The sequence below is a fragment of the Pelodiscus sinensis genome, chromosome 20 (assembly GCF_052426305.1).
Source record: "Pelodiscus sinensis isolate ZL-2025 chromosome 20, ASM5242630v1, whole genome shotgun sequence".
NCBI classification, from domain to species: Eukaryota; Metazoa; Chordata; order Testudines; family Trionychidae; genus Pelodiscus; species Pelodiscus sinensis.
Genome location: NC_143071.1, coordinates 13,138,910 through 13,154,659, shown reverse-complemented (window position 1 = coordinate 13,154,659; position 15,750 = coordinate 13,138,910). Strand labels below are relative to the sequence as shown.

The 15,750-nt window shown below is 42.9% G+C and overlaps 1 protein-coding gene across 7 annotated transcripts in view; it reads left to right on the top strand.

Annotated features, from left to right (window-relative positions):
* The window catches only part of STXBP4 (syntaxin binding protein 4), a 160,635-nt gene that overhangs the window by 58,205 nt on the left and 86,680 nt on the right, over positions 1–15,750 (top strand). For all 7 annotated transcript variants that reach the window (XM_089771845.1, XM_089771847.1, XM_089771846.1 and 4 more), the window contains one exon: positions 5,655–5,720. In XM_089771845.1, the coding sequence (XP_089627971.1) occupies positions 5,655–5,720 (66 nt within the window). The remainder of the gene's footprint in view (positions 1–5,654; positions 5,721–15,750) is intronic.

The following is a 15,750-nucleotide window of genomic DNA, read 5'->3' as shown; positions in this document are numbered from 1 at the left end:
TGGCGGCCGCCGACATAGGCGGGGGCAGGGCAGCGGGGATCGCAAGCCCCAACCCTACGCCCCACACCAGGGCATTGCCGCGGGGAAGTCCGAGCAGCTCTAACGCGCCGGCCCAGGGACGGCGGCTGGCGCAGGCACAGGAGCCTCCGCCTGGAGGGGCCGCCCACGCACTCGCCCAGCCCCTCCCGCAGGGGGCATGCGCTGGCGTCCCTGAGCAGGAGCGCGGGGTTTAAAAGCCAGACAGCCTGGACACAGGGGGTGGAGGAGGGAGCTCCAGGGAGACGGGGCGAAGACGATCGCTCTGGACGGTGGCGGGGCGGAAGGACCGACTGCGGACCCAGGATGGGCAACTGACTGTCCCGCGATCTGAGTGGGTGAGTCAAACCCGAAAAACCCCACTGAACCAAACTGAGACATACAGACCCGAAAGGGTCGGAGGAAGCAGCCCAGGACGGGGTCAGAAACCCCGGGGACCGGTGCGTTGCGGCCATAGCCCCCCCGGTTGGGCAGCGCGTCTCAGACGCACTCCCTTAGGGTCCTGGGCTGGGACCTGGAGAGGGGGCGGGCCCAGGTCCCCCTCCGCCCCGGTCGGATACCGGGGAGCCACCCAAGAGACAAATCAGCGAAAGATAACGACCCCTCTCCCCGAGATAGGGGCTGGGACCGTTACAGGTATATTTAAAGAAATTACTCGGATGGCTACATGTTCTTAGACATCAAAGAAGGAAATTAACTCTAGTATTGGGTCATTTAGGATAACATCCTACAAGGAGCTGAGTTTTTTTTAACCATTAACTTCTGTATTGAAGGCAATCGACAAGTTGTAGTATCCCAGATATTCAGCATACAGTCTCTTTTTCTTAAAAAAAAATCCCAAAACTTGTTTATTCTTAGTAATGCTGCCATATTTGCACTAATAATCCCTCTCCCTTCAAATATTTGTAGACTTTTATAATATCTCAACCTCCCCCCACACCCGAAATGGTTAGTTCTTTTAATATGTACTCAATGCCTGTCTCCCTGAGCTTTTGGTAATTTTTGCTAAATTTCTCAGGTTCATTTGGTGGTCTGATTTTGCATATATGCTGAGTCATGCTATTGTTGAATTAAGTGGGATGGAAAGGGAGTTCTAACAGAACTCTAAACTGGAATTCATGAAAACTGAGTGAAACTACAATTCATTTCACACAAGCTACAGACCATCACAGATGACCAAATCTCATTACTAACTTATCTGATCTGAATTTCAACCAGTCAAGTATAGGCTGATCGATTAGTATCCTGATACCAGTCTCCTTAATCATGTGTTCTTGCTCACCTTTGTCTTTTTAAATGTTGCTCTGCTGTCCCAGATGAGACTTTTATGTTCCTCATAGGTGTAAATCAGTATAGTTCTCTTAATTTTAGTGGAACAAAACTTACTTTCAATCACCAAAGATCTGGCACTATATGTATAATTCAAAAATAAAAATATTATACCCATCATAGCTCAAACCAGAATATAATTAAGAGTTTGAATAATAGTCCATTTGATCAGTAAATGAATAGTAGACTCCTAGGGTATGTCTACACTACAGCGCTAATTCGAACTAACGCATCCAGACTAAAAAACTAGTTCGAATTAGCGTTTTGCTAATTCAAACTAGCATGTCCACATTAAGTGGACCCTGAACCAGGGTTAAGGATGGCCGGAAGCAGTGCCGGCAGGGCATCAGATGAGGACTTAGAGCGTGGAGCTGCTGCCTCAGGCTAGCCGAGGGCTGTGCTTAAAGGGACCCGACCCCCACCCCGGACAGACAGTTCTCAGGGGTGCCCCGCTTGCAAAGCAGTCCTGTCTTGGAGTGCCCTGAGTGCCCACACTGGGCACATCACAGCACTCGGCCATCAGACCGGCTGCACTTGCTGCAGGCTGCTATCTGGGGAGAGGGAGCAATTGGGGGGCTGCAGGAGAGCTTCCACCCCCAGAAGCCCGCAGAGCCAGCCCAGTCCTCCCCATCGGGGGCTCGTACCCCATTCCTCCCTCACCTCCTTCCACTTACCCTTCCCTAGCCCCCCTTCCTGATGTACAAAATAAAGAAAACGTGGTCAAAAATAGAATCTCTCTTTATTGAACAAAACTCGGGGAGACTGGGAAAAGGAGGTGGGAGAGGGGAAGAGAGAGGGTGGGAGAGGGGAGGGCAACTACAATGATCAGAGGTTTGGAAGAGGTCCCATATGAAGAGAGGCTAAAGAGACTGGGACTTTTCAGTTTAGAAAAGAGGAGACTGAGGGGGGATAGAATAGAGGTCTATAAAAGCATGAGTGGGATGGAGAGGGTGCATCAAGAAAAGTTTTTCATTAGTTCCCATAATAGAAGGACTAGAGGACACCAAAGGAAAGGAATGGGTAGCAGGCTTCAAACTAGTAACAGAAAGTTGTTCTTCACAAAACAAATAGTCAACCTGTGAAACTCCTTGCTGCAGGAGGCTGTGAAGGCTAGAACTAGAACAGAGTTTAAAGAGAAGTGAGATAAAGTGATGGAGATTGGGTCCATGGAGTGGTATGAGCCAGGGGGTAGGAGTGGTGTCCCTGCCCAAAGTTTGTGGAAGGCTGGAGAGGGATGGCACGAGACAAATGGCTTGGTCACTGTCTACGGTCCATCCCCTCCAGGGTCCCTAGGGTTGGCCGCTGTCGGCAGACAGGCTACTGGGCTAGATGGACCTTTGGTCTGACCCAGTACGGCCATTGTAAGCTCAGGGCTCAGGGTCAGGGGTCTCAGTGGAACACCTTGATTTTCATGCACACCTGCTCCTTTAAGGGGGCCGGGGCCGGGAGGGGGGCATACGAGTTTCCCTGGTGTTGGCCAGAGTGGCCACCAGGGAAAGCTGGGGAGGGCTAGCCTCCCACTAGTTCGAATTAAGGGGCTACACAGCCCTTAATTCGAACTAGTAAGTTCGAACTAGGCTTAGTCCTTGTAGAATGAGGTTTACCTAGTTCGAATAAGCACTTCGCTAGTTCGAATTAAGTTCGAACTAGCGGAGCGCTAGTGTAGCGCCTATCAAAGTTAATTCGAACTAACGTCCGTTAGTTTGAATTAACTTTGTAGTGTAGACATACTCCTATTGTCTTCCATGAGCTTTGGATCATGCCCTTAGCAACTCCCTCTAGTGCACTGCAGACATTGCTAGGTCTCAGTACATTTACCAGTAACGTTTATTAAATACCTTTTATTAAGTACAAGTTGAGGCAAATTACAACTGACACTTTTCAAATTCAATATTCAGTCCCATATAGGAAAACTCAGAGTGTAAGTCATAGTGCAGACAAATATTAAAAATATTTGCATGTTACAAAAACAAATCAATGGAAATTAAATCTTCTCCTGTATTGATTAAGAACATAAAGTTAATTAGGTTCCTTCCATTTTGTACCAAAAATGAGATTTTTTTAATAGATTGCCAAAAGTAGCTATATAACAGTTGTTACTATTAGGTAAAGGAAAAATGTCTCTAATACAGGTTTTTTGAGAGGTTTGATGATTATAAAGGGCATCTTTCAGGCCACATATACAAATGCATAATATTTATGATAAAGATGTTGAGTAATTTATATTCTTGGCAAAAGAATATTTGGAAAAGATATGGCAGAATATCAGAAATACATTCAGCTCATCATTTCTGATTTCTACATAACAAAATCTTTAAAAGATTTTATTTGACACTAGAGTGGCTAGAGAATAGCTTTTTTTCCATAGCCATAGCAAATGCGGGAGATGCCACAAATTACAGCAAATGTTGTTGCAATATATCCAAAGTGCTCTTTCAGTTCTAAAACACAGATCTGTTCCTCTGCAAAAATTTCTATACTTAAATTGGTAGAAAATGGATTCTTGACATCTCTTGTAGTGGCAAAACATCTAATTCTCTGAAAATGGAAATCTAGCACTTCCAAGGTATTCAGAATGGTTGGAAAAATGTTCAGAGATTTAATAGGAAAAAACTGTACATATATTGCACAGTAGTGGTAGATGAAGTATAATTTGAAGGATGTATGTATTGTTTTCCTGAAAAAGTAAACAGAATTTTAAAGAAATGTCTGCAAATCAATACAATAAATTACACTGTGTATTCTAAAAAATGGTCTTATGCCTCTCAGAGATTGTCAAAACTGTAAAAATCTTTGTTTGTTCTTCCGTATAAATAAAAATAATGCAACAAAATTCTATTATATTTTAAAAGTATAGATATTAAATAAGTATATGTGTGCATAATTCTCAATAACTGTTCAAGAAAGATAAAGGAATACATTAACTATACAATTGCCAGTCTATCTAAAATATTAACCTCTAGAGCAGTGATTCTCTATCCTTCAATCAATTTGAGAATTTTATGACAAGAGGGGGACTACTGGTGCAGAAGTCTCACAAAATAAAAAATACAGCTGCCACTATGATTGCAACAAAATACTAGTGTTTCTGGTTTTTAAGAGAGTTTATTAATGAACATTATTACCTGTCCTTTGGTTTCGAAATGGACAGGGAACATGGGAGAACAGCGCTGCCCCCTTGTCATTCCAATTGTTCTCTCAGTGCTGCAGAGGAGGGTGTTAATTTTCTGTCCTACCTGATGCATTGCTCTCCTAATACAAAGAAGCAATGAATCTGGATCACTCTGCTCTAGGCCCAGTTGGGGTACCTGCTTGATGAATCCTCTGGGGGGAAGAGTACCCCAGCCCTCAGGTGCGGAGGTCCAGGATCAGGCCCAACTCTCACTGCATCCTGGTGTGGATACACGGTGTGGAATTGGATAAGCACACTCACCCATCTCACCAAGCATGGGTTCTGCTGCGGCTGCAGCAGCCAGGATTGCGGCCATCATGGCAGGGTCTATGCCCTGGAGCGCAGAGCTCCCTCCCCACCTTGCACATCCTGTGCACCCTGCTGTGCACCTCCTCAGCCTCCCTTCTGCCCTAGTGCCCAGCTTCCACTGCACTGTATCGTAGCTGCACAGTCACCTCCTCAGCTCCTGGGGCCTCACCTCTCTCCTAGCCACCAGCAGTGGAGAGTCTTTGTCTCTTCTGGGCCTTCCAGAGGGCAGTGGACTTCTTGTAGGCACCCCCCAGCAAGCCAAGTAGGCATTGCCAGGTGATGGTGATCCCAACCCCAAGGACTCACTGACCTGGATGCAGGAGCACAGCTTGTGCCCAGTTAGCAGCAGCTGTATCCACTAGGTGTTGGGCAAGCTCAGGGTGTTATTGTCCTTCCAGTAGAGCATAGTGAGCAAAATGGGCATGTGGGCAAAATGGTTCCAGCCTCAGCACTGAAAGGGCACGCTGTGGCCAGTATGAGCCTCCTGCTGCCTACAACAGGACCAGTAACTGATGCTGCAAGCCCAGCCATGCCAGGGCTATGAACAGCAAAGCCTTGGTTCGAATTAAGCACTGGATGGTGGACCACCCAGAAAGTCTTGGCAGGCCACATTTGACCTATAGGGCTGCTTGTTGAGTATTACTACGCTTAAGATTACGATTTGGTCTGGTTCCAGACTTTACTGAAGTTGTCATTTGTTTGTATTCCTTTTGTGTTGAACGTTGTGGCTAGAACATACTACCTGACCATATTCCATGGATATCATTTTGCTGCTGCATAACTAATTAGTCACTGTTTCTATTAACAGGAAGAATTGTCTGAATCTGTAGGTCTACGAAAACAGTTAACAGAGGAGCTACAAACTGTGAAACAAGTATGTTGTTGGGGGAAGGGGGGGGAGGGGGAGAATAATATAATAGTGTCTTTTTTTTCCAGGGAAGAAGGTGGAATTTTTTGTGCATTTTATGGTTTTCCCCTGTTACACTGGTTTCACTTCACTTGAGTAACACTAACATAAAAATAATATGATTGAATAAAGAATCATACTCTGTAGATGGAAGTATTTCCCCTGAACAAATGAGAGATACTAGGGCAGATGTTCACAGAACATTTCCCATTATCTCAGTGATTGAGTAGATAATCCTCAGAATGTCACACTGTTAGCCCTTTATTTTTTCTGTCGCCTTTTTCATGAACTTTGTGAGGATGGTTAAAATGTAATTTAAAAATTCCATATTAATTCCCTCTGATTTATATATGAGATTTGCTCAATTTTCTCAAACTATAAAATAATCTCTAACTGCAAGTGCTAAATATTCAACCTGGGGTATGAAAATTCAGCTGTATTTTTTTTTAAGTCATACATTGTTAGTACAAATAAGATTCCTACAGTGAGAGTTTAGCTTGCCATTTTGCATTTAGGATGAGGAAAGCCAAAAAGAACCCTGTTCCATTGCTGTATTGACTCATCAGTGCTAGCTGCAATGTCAAAGTTTTCATTAAAACACAAAAATATGACTCAAAAGGGTTAAGGTGGCATAAAAGATGCTGTCTTCCAAATTTCTGAATATAACCTTTCTTTGGATAACCTTATCCTTTCTTGCTATTGCTGTACAATTAGAAATCTTAAGTACAGTACTGTTAAAAATCATGTAGTTGGTAAAAATGATTACGTACACAATAATGTAGACAGTAGAGAATGGTTTATTGGCCAGATAGCAGAAAAAAGGAAGTGTGTGAGTGCCTAGGGTATAGCATTTGAATCAAATAAAATAAATGTAAAGATTTCTTCTTTTGCCATCATACTTCTGCTTTTAATTTTGTGTATAATTATGAGAGGGAGGAAAGATAATTTCTTAATTAATCTTTATGTTCCTCTTAAAATAGTTTTACATTTACATTTGTACAAAAATAATTAATTGGAAGGATAAGGGTCATTGTGTCATTCAAATCACTTCTATGCAGTACTATCATGAATTTATGTGAAATTTTGCAACCATGGGTCATGTTCTGTACTGTACCGCTAAACAAAAGTGTAAGATGTGAGGGAGTATTCATAACTGTGTACTCATAAAGGGGCCATAGTGAAGACCAATATCCTGCCTAAAGTGTAAGAAGATCTCAACGCCAAGAGCATAAAAATAAGACATTGAACGAAGTCCAGTCAATGGAGAGAGTGAGAGTCAGTGACAGGGGAAAAGAACAAGATAGGAAACGTTTTGTGGCCTGTAATATGCAGGAAGTCAGACTAGATGATCACAGTGGTCCCTTCTGACCTTAACATCTGAGTCTATGAGATTCCTGGAAAAAAACAATGTTTAATGAGGAAGATAATGTGGAGATTGAGAGGAGGCCTTGGTAGCCAAATAGAGGCAATGCAAAGACATGCACAGTGCTGAGCAAGGTGAGCAAAACTGTGCATACAAAGACCTGAGCACTGATGTGTAAGGGAGAGATCAGCATGGAAGTTGTGGCTAGGCCATAGCTACTTAAGTGTATGCCTGTGAACTCAGGTGATGCCATTTGTAGGATTTCTAGTATTGCTGTTGCCAGGGAGGAGTACTGACTACTGGGCATTGCATATATTCATGGAAATCTCTCTGTGTTGGTGAAGCACTCATGCCAGCAACAGTGACATTTCTACTGTGGACATGCCACTGATATCCTTGCCATCATAACATCTAAGGCAGTGGTGGGCAACCTGCGGCCACCCTCAGCTCCTGGGAATTGCAGGAAGTGGCATGGGCTGGGAGGGACTTGGTTGTAGCTCCTGTTGTCCAGGAATGGGGAACTGTGGCCAGTGGAAGCTGCAAGTGGCCATACTTGTGGACACAAGGTAAACAGCCTGCCTGGTGGTCTGCCAGTGCCTTGCCCTGACAAGCCGTCTGCGAGCCACAGGTAGCCCAACACTGATCTAAGGGTGTGTCTACACTGCAGCTGTCAACAAGTCTCCCACCCAGAGTAGTCAGACTCATATTAGTAGGGTGCATGGTAGCTCTCTAGAAATAACAACATGGATATTTTGGTTTCGTGAATCCCATCAGACCCTGTAGGCTTGAGAGCCAGAGCTGGAATGTCCACATTGCTATTTTAGCACATTAGCTACTGCTAGCTTCTGCCTCTAGTAATCGGGGAGGCTTGCTCACAGGTACCATGTAAACCAGTGGTTCTCGAACTGCAGGCCGCTTGAGCTGCAGCTCTGTGCTGACTGGCTATACATGTGTCATCCTCAGCACCGTACTACATAATTGTGTGCTACTTGTAGGTTTTTATCATGCCTGCTGACTTCAGCAGGTCTTCTGTTCCAAATGCCAAATGAAGAGTTTAAATGTTTCTTTTCTGTGCTTATTTTGAAATTAGATGTATACTTCTTTGACTTCACTGCTTGTTACAGTTTTTTTTTTTTTACTACTGCCCTTCAGTTCTCAATTAGAATCTGACTGCTGTTTCCGGTATTGTTGTGTTGCTATACTCTACATGACAATCATTATTGAATTAAGGCTTTGTAGACCCCTTAACCTGCAGAAATGCACGTGCTTGTATTTTTAGTGATAGCAATGCCCATTTCTACCACACGAGGCCCTCATATATTTATTTCTTTGTCCGCATTGTCATAATGTAATTTTGAAGGTCAGCTTTGCAGTGAAAAGTTCAGGCCTCCTGGTGCTGAACAATAAGGTTTTTCCAGTTGTACTATAATGCCTACAGAAAAGGACACAGATAGTGGAATCCAAGAGCAATAATTACTATATATTTGAAATATTTTCTTCTGTTTATATTTTGAGTATATTTTGAGTATATTTTACATTATTTTATGTACTTTTCCATAATATGTAATATGCTGAGCAAACACACGCATCTTCATTTCAATTAATATTGAGATTCATTGTTTGAGAATCACTGAGACCCAAACTGTAAGAAGCTCAGCTACTTACAGTTCTGGATGACATTCTGTTCATTCTTCGAATCTGGGCTTTCTCCTTGAGAACCCAAATTAGTGCGTAGGCTTCCTAAAGTATGTTTTAGATGGTGAAGTGTCTGCTTCTGCAAGATGCAGGGTGCTACCTGACCCTAAATCAGTGCATGTTTAACTTTAAGCATATGTTTAAGTACTTTGCTGAATCAAGGCCCTTAGGAGATATTATGCATTGAAGCTCAGAACTTCACAAGAGTTGCTCAGTATCTTTTAGTGACTGTACAGGCCCTAAATAACCATTTGAATGCTGAAATGTTCTATATGGATGCCAGAATTAAGCACAGAAGATTGAAAACTAAGCTCCCTTTCTAGAACTCTACAGCTATGTCTTCATTGGGGAAAAAAGGTATTAGTTTTAAATCAAGATACCTCACGATCTCAGAGTGGTAGCCGTGTTAGTCTGTGCTTTAAAAACGAATAGTCCTGTGGCATCTTAGAGACTAAAATATATAAAATCGTGAGCTTTCATGGGTAAAACCCACTTTATCAGATGAATTGGAATGGAAATAACAGAAACCAAGAGCTATCTGTAACAGCCAAAGAAGTATCTGTCAATTGTGGGACCCATGTTAATAAGGCTAATTAAGTGGGCTGGATGTGTCCCATGCATAGCTTTCGATGTGGAAATGCAGATGTGAAAAATGGGAGAAACCTCAAGATAGCCATTTAAATATAATATCCTATTGGAGCCAATGGACACAGCCAGTTTGTGCCTTCAAAGTCAACCCTCTTTCCTTAATCTGGTTTTCAGCTTGGCTAGCTACGTTGAAGTATGCCTGCAGTGCCTTGTTTTCACTAGGATTTTATATCAAGAAACATATCTTTTTGACAGTGAAGACATAGTCTAAATGCTGCATATATTAGGCATATCTGTTATGTATTATCAGTTTAACATGCTACTCCTTGCAGTACATGGGTATACAGGAAGGTGTTTCAGAATTATAATTAAATCTACTTAATCTTTAAAAGTTACAATATGAATGCTCATTAAGCATTTCTTGTGTGTATATTCCTTTTATCAAAGGCAAATAAAGAGCAGTCCTTCACTACTAAACCAGTATTAGTCTATGATTTATGTATGTATATATTTAGGAATTTTTAAAAATGGAATCACACTGAGAATCCATCTTCACCTTTTGCTATATTATGCCCTTCAAAGTCTTTGTAAAAAATTAAGCAGTAATTAAACAATGGAAACCCTGATGTTTAGAGAAATGCCTTTGTCTTAAATCATCTATGTAATCTGTGTTCAGTTTAACTGGCCATTTATCATAAAGAACATACCCAGATTGCCTTCCTGGTGCCAAACTTCTACCCTTCAGTCATTCTATATTGGTATATAGAATATAGATGTGTATATGTCTGTAGCACAGAATGACTGAAGTTTAGAGTATTCCTATGATATAATCTTTCTATGAATAAATAAAACATCATATTGTTGGTGTAGATGCTATAAGTGCCTGTGGTTAAGTAATGCCACAGTGAGTAGATATAACTTGGGAGCACTTCCTCTTCATTGTTAATCAATGAGAATAGCCATCTACATACTTTAATTATTTTCAAAAAGAACTATTTTGCAGGCAGGTCTCTGTTTTATAGCAACCACCTTTGATCTTTCACTTGCTAAAACGTTCTCCCAGGCTGAGTTTATAAAGTTCAGTGTTGTGACCTGAAGCAGTAATAAAAGTAGCAACCCATCCAAAACTAAAATGTTTTAACCTGATTTGGCCAATCATTGTCCTGGAGCAAGAGGGCAAATCATTCTCTCGGTAAATTCTAAGCCATCACAATACTTGATTATCCCTCTGGCTGTAGGCACAGGTAACTGTACTGGTTTGTTATCAAGGAAAGAGACATTAGAAACAGATTCTGAAACTTTGATTTTTTTTTTAAATATATTTTCAAGCCCTTTTCTTCTGGGCAATTAAAAAAACCTTTTAAGAGTTCAGTCATTAAATCTGCCCCTTATCACCTTTTGTTCCTTATTGCTAACCAAGCTATTTCAATTCCCTGCAATCTAAAATTGTTAATCAGAGGCTGCCGGGCAGAAAAGGAGCTTTCAAAAGCACCCATTGAGCAGTGTAGGGAAATAAGGACAGTATTTAAGGAAATAAGGGCAACTAAAATGATTAGGGGTTTGGAACGGGTCCCATATGAGGAGAGGTTAAAGCGACTGGGACTTTTCAGTTTAAAAAAGAGGAGACTGAGGGGGGATATGATAGAGGTCTATAAAATCATGAGTGGTGTGGAGAGGGACGATAAAGAAAAGTTATTTATTAGTTCCCTAAATAGAAGAACTAGAGGACACCAAATGAAATTAATGGGTAGCAGGTTTAAAACGAATAAAAGAAAGTTCTTCTTCACACAGCGTGTAGTCAACCTGTGGAACTCCTTGCCAGAGGAGGCTGTAAAGGCTAGGACTATAATAGAGTTTAAAGAGAAGCTAGATAATTTCATGGAGGTTAGGTCCATAAAAGGCTATTAGCCAGGGGATAAAATGGTGTCCTTGGCCTCTGTTTGTCAGAGGCTGGAGAGAGATGGCAGGAGACAAATTGCTTGATCATTGTCTTTGGTCCACCCTCTCTGGGGCACCTGGTGCTGGCTACTGTCGGCAGACAGGATACTGGGCTAGAAGTCTGACCCAGTACGACTGTTCTTATGTTCTTTCTTATTGCTTCAAGAATCACCCTCTTTGCAATGTGTTACTGCCTTTATAGAATTTCTTATTACCTTCACTTTAAAAACCAAGAAGGAAAACAAGTTTTTTCTTACTTTTATTGTTGAGAATTTAGTTAAGAATTTTAAAATGTTTAAATCGATAAAAATTTTTTCCAAAACTTTTAATGCTAGAATTTTTGCTGTATTTTAACATACATTAGTTACTAGCTAAGAAATGCATGGCTTCAGTTTAAAGTGAGGCATCCTTATTAATTATGGTAATATTGGTAAAGCTGTGTATAAAGAACTATGGATAAGATTAAAGCACAGTGTAGAACAGACAGCCTGGTGGGAGAGGGAGCTAATGTACCTTTAACTCACCATTATGCCCTTTTGATCCTAATTTGCTTCAAGAATGCCAGAAGCTTTCTGTTATCATTTTTTCAGGAAGAACAGCTCTTGCAGAAGAGGTGGGTTTTGTGCAAAAAGGAACCGTCAACACAGCTCCTTTTTGTGCAAAAGCCTCCTGCACAAAAACAGCTGCTCATTAATTATGCAAATAAAGCATGGCGATATTCTATGCCACATTTCATTTGCATAAGCTGTTCTGCAAGAAGGCTACAGTGTAGCTGTAGCCCTAGTCTGTCACTCTCGGGACTTGACTGGTCCCAAACAAAGAAATTTGCTGGACCAGGGGAGGTTCCCTGCCACTGCAGCCCACCACACCTCCCTGCTGCGGGCTGTGCTTCCAGCCCCTGCCTCCAGCCAGCTGTGCTGCTGGCTCTGGCTGGGCTTGCTGAACATGGGCCACCCCTGCTGTGGGGCTCCTGGCCATGCTACCAGCCTCCCCGTCACAGGATTCCTGGCTGTGTTGCTGGGCTCCCTGTCATGCCACCAGCCCCCTCGCTGAAGGGTTCCCAGCTGCACCGTGGGGCTCCCAGTCTCACTGTTGCTCCCCCCTCCAGCACCGCAGGTTTCCTGGCCACACTGCAGGCCCTCCCTGCCATGAGGTTTCCAGCTGTGGACTGCCAGGTTCACAGCTGTATTGCTAGCCCCACCCCACCCCCATCTCCTGTCACAGGGATCCCAGTCACATCGCCAGCTCCCCAGCCCAGTTCCCGGCCGTGCCACTGGCGCTCCCTCCCCCTGGACTCTCTGGTCCAGGAACATCCATGGATTCCAGACCAGAGTCCTCGTTTAGGGAGTTACTACCTATTTAAGCCAACATAAATACAAACACGTGGATATAGAAACAAACACTGTGCTGAAGTTGCTGGAGCCATAATATGATTATTATTACTCTTAGCCAGCTGAACACATCAGCTATTTAAAGTCATAATTACAGTGTTCACAGATCAAATAATTAGCTTAACTCAGGCTAATGTAGACATGTTTTACGTTGCTAGGTCTCATCATTGTCACTCGGGAAGGTGGCTTGGTATAGATTAAGTTGGTTGTATGATCAAACCCATGCTGATCTGAAAACTGGGTGGAGGCTTGCAAACATACAGAAACTTCCAGGATTTTTTTCCCCAGGATTTCTAACCAAGGCAGAAGGGCCTAAAAGATAAATGACCCCGTAGCGAGGTCCTATGGCTCCTCGGCCTGAATGTCTCCACAGCAATGATTAGCCCCACAGGCCGAGCCTTATGAGCCAGAGTTTAGCTGGTCTGGAATAGCCCCAACTCTGTGTGTCTCTTTCATTCCAGATTAGACAGACCCTTAATGGTCTGGGTCCTGCCTACCCAAGGGACCATATCTTACATAGTGATATGTAGCCAGAGTTGAGAAAGCAGAAGTACTTGATCTTGAGCCCTCTCAGGCTGCGTCTAGACTGGCCAGTTTTTCTGCAAAAGCACCTGCTTTTGCAGAAAAACTTGGCAGCTGTCTACACTGGCCACTTGAATTTCCGCAAGAATACTGACGATCTTATGTAAGATTGTCAGTGTTCTTGCGGAAATGCTATGCTGCTCCCGTTTGGGCCAGTGTAGACAACGCAGTATTGTTTTGCGCAAAAAAGCCCCGATCGCGAAAAGTGCTTTTGCGGAAAAGCGTCCGTGCCAATCTAGATGCTCTTTTCTGCAAATGCTTTTAATGGAAAAACTTTTCCGTTAAAAGCATTTGCGGAAAATCATGCCAGTCTAGACGTAGCTCTGTGTATGTGAGTGTTGACAGCAAGTTCTCTATGATTGCCCTCAGTTCTGGTGTGCTGCAAGGCTCTTGCCTTTTCCTGGGTAGGGTGGTGATGTTTTGAACGCTGGGACTTGTGTTGCTTGGATTTGAAAGCTGGGACATGACCTAATTTTCTGTCTTCAAAGAAGCTGATTCATTTATTTTTTGTTTTTATTAAGGGTTTGTATTTTTAATACGTGACAAAGACGACTAAAGACTGATATAGGTGTATTTTATGTATGGTTTGTATAAAGCCAAATAAATGAACAAGCATACTTGAATTTTATCTATCAGTCATTTATTGAGTCACATTTGTAGGGTGTTGAATGTTACACTGTTTTTGGAAGCTGGCGTACTCTACAGATTAATTCAGCTGTCAAACAGGAAGACTTTATCTAAGGAGGAAATAGAACATGGTACACTATGTTGTCAGGCAACTTCACCTCAGCAGCTACTGTATCAGAACCCAAGATACTCAGTCTTCACCATGCACCTCATTAATTGGTCAGCATAGCTTATTATCAGAAACGTATGTTACCATGCTAAAACCAAACTGTAAAAACTTGCAAGCTGTGAGTATGCAAACAGTGACTAGTATACAGTGTAAACAAAAAGACATGGGAACAAATTCTGTGCTCTGCTACTTCCTCTTTGCAGTGCTCTGATGGCACAAAGGGGTTGAAAATTGCCCAGTCTTTCCTGAAAGAAATCTGTCTGTCATTGGGGAGACACCAGCAGCTGTAGAGTCAGATGTAGACTCTACTTTCCTGCACAAAACCAACTCTGGAGCCAGGAGAAGGGATGACTAGAACAAGCTGCCCTCCAACTATCTCTGTCATTGGGGACCACTGCCAGATGCACAGGTTAAAAACACCGCTCCCCACCCAAGTTGCTCTAATCTACATTGTGCTGAATTTAGAATTGAGAAAACATCAGGCTTCCTGATGGTACTCCTAAGTAATGGGATTTGGGACACTGTGTAATCAAAAGGTGCTGTATGTATGTTTTGCTTTTCAGGATTTAGGTCTCACAGAGCAAATACACTTCTCATTACATGTAGTAGAGAAGGCTTTTCACTAGGTGAACATAGGGCCATCCTTAGGATTTATGGATCCTAGGTTGTACTATTAAACTGGTTTTTCTATGCCTGGCGGTAGCCTGAGCAAAAAGCAATAACAGTTTTGTAGAGATGTGATTTTTATAATCTTCAGCAAAATATTACTAACATATTTTAAAGCAAATTTTAAACTAAGGTCCTATAGACTAACACTGTAAATTCAGAAACTGACAGTACAAGTGGCTCCCGACTTACGACGCAATTGGTTCCTGGGGAAGCATTGCAAGTCGTCGTAACTCGAACCCTCATTAACGATAGGCACCATGTGCCGTCTTAAATGCGGGCTGAGGACGTAAGTCAGGGGTTTTCAGCCCCTTACGCACTTACAAAAATGGCCATAAGTGTGGGGGGGTTGCAAGTCGGGCCGTAACACGAGGGTTTCCTGTATATACCTGAGATTAGCAAATGCCTATTACAGTAAAACTCCGATAGTCCGGCATCCAACTGTTCGGCACTCCCGATACTCCGGCATCAAAATCCCAAGCTCTCCTGACCAGCTGATTAAAAAGCCTGCCACTCAGCATATGTGCTGGCTGTAACCAGACTGAGCATGGGGGAGGGGGCGGGGGGAGAATGGGATCGTGTTACAGTATGGAGAAGAGCATTTTGCTTCAGCAAAGGGAAAAGGGGAGGGGAGGGGAGAGGGAGGAGGATCAGGTTACAGCACAGAGGAGACAGGAAGAGGAAAGGGAAGGGGAGAGGGAGGGAGATTGTGTCCTGGCCAGCTGTTAAGCCCTGCAGATGTACAGACCTCCCGATTCCTGGCAAATCTGATAATCTGGCACCACCTAGGTCCAAAAGGTGCTGGATTATCGGAAGTGTACTGTAAGTGGTTTCATTGCCACTTGAATGGCTCTTTCATAGGTTTTGTGTTCTGCTAATGGCTCTGGCAGACTTTTTAATCTTTATGTTAAATAGATCCTCTCCAGAGGCAGCAGAGCCATGAACAAGGATTGGAAGAGGCAGGTGGGTGGACATTAA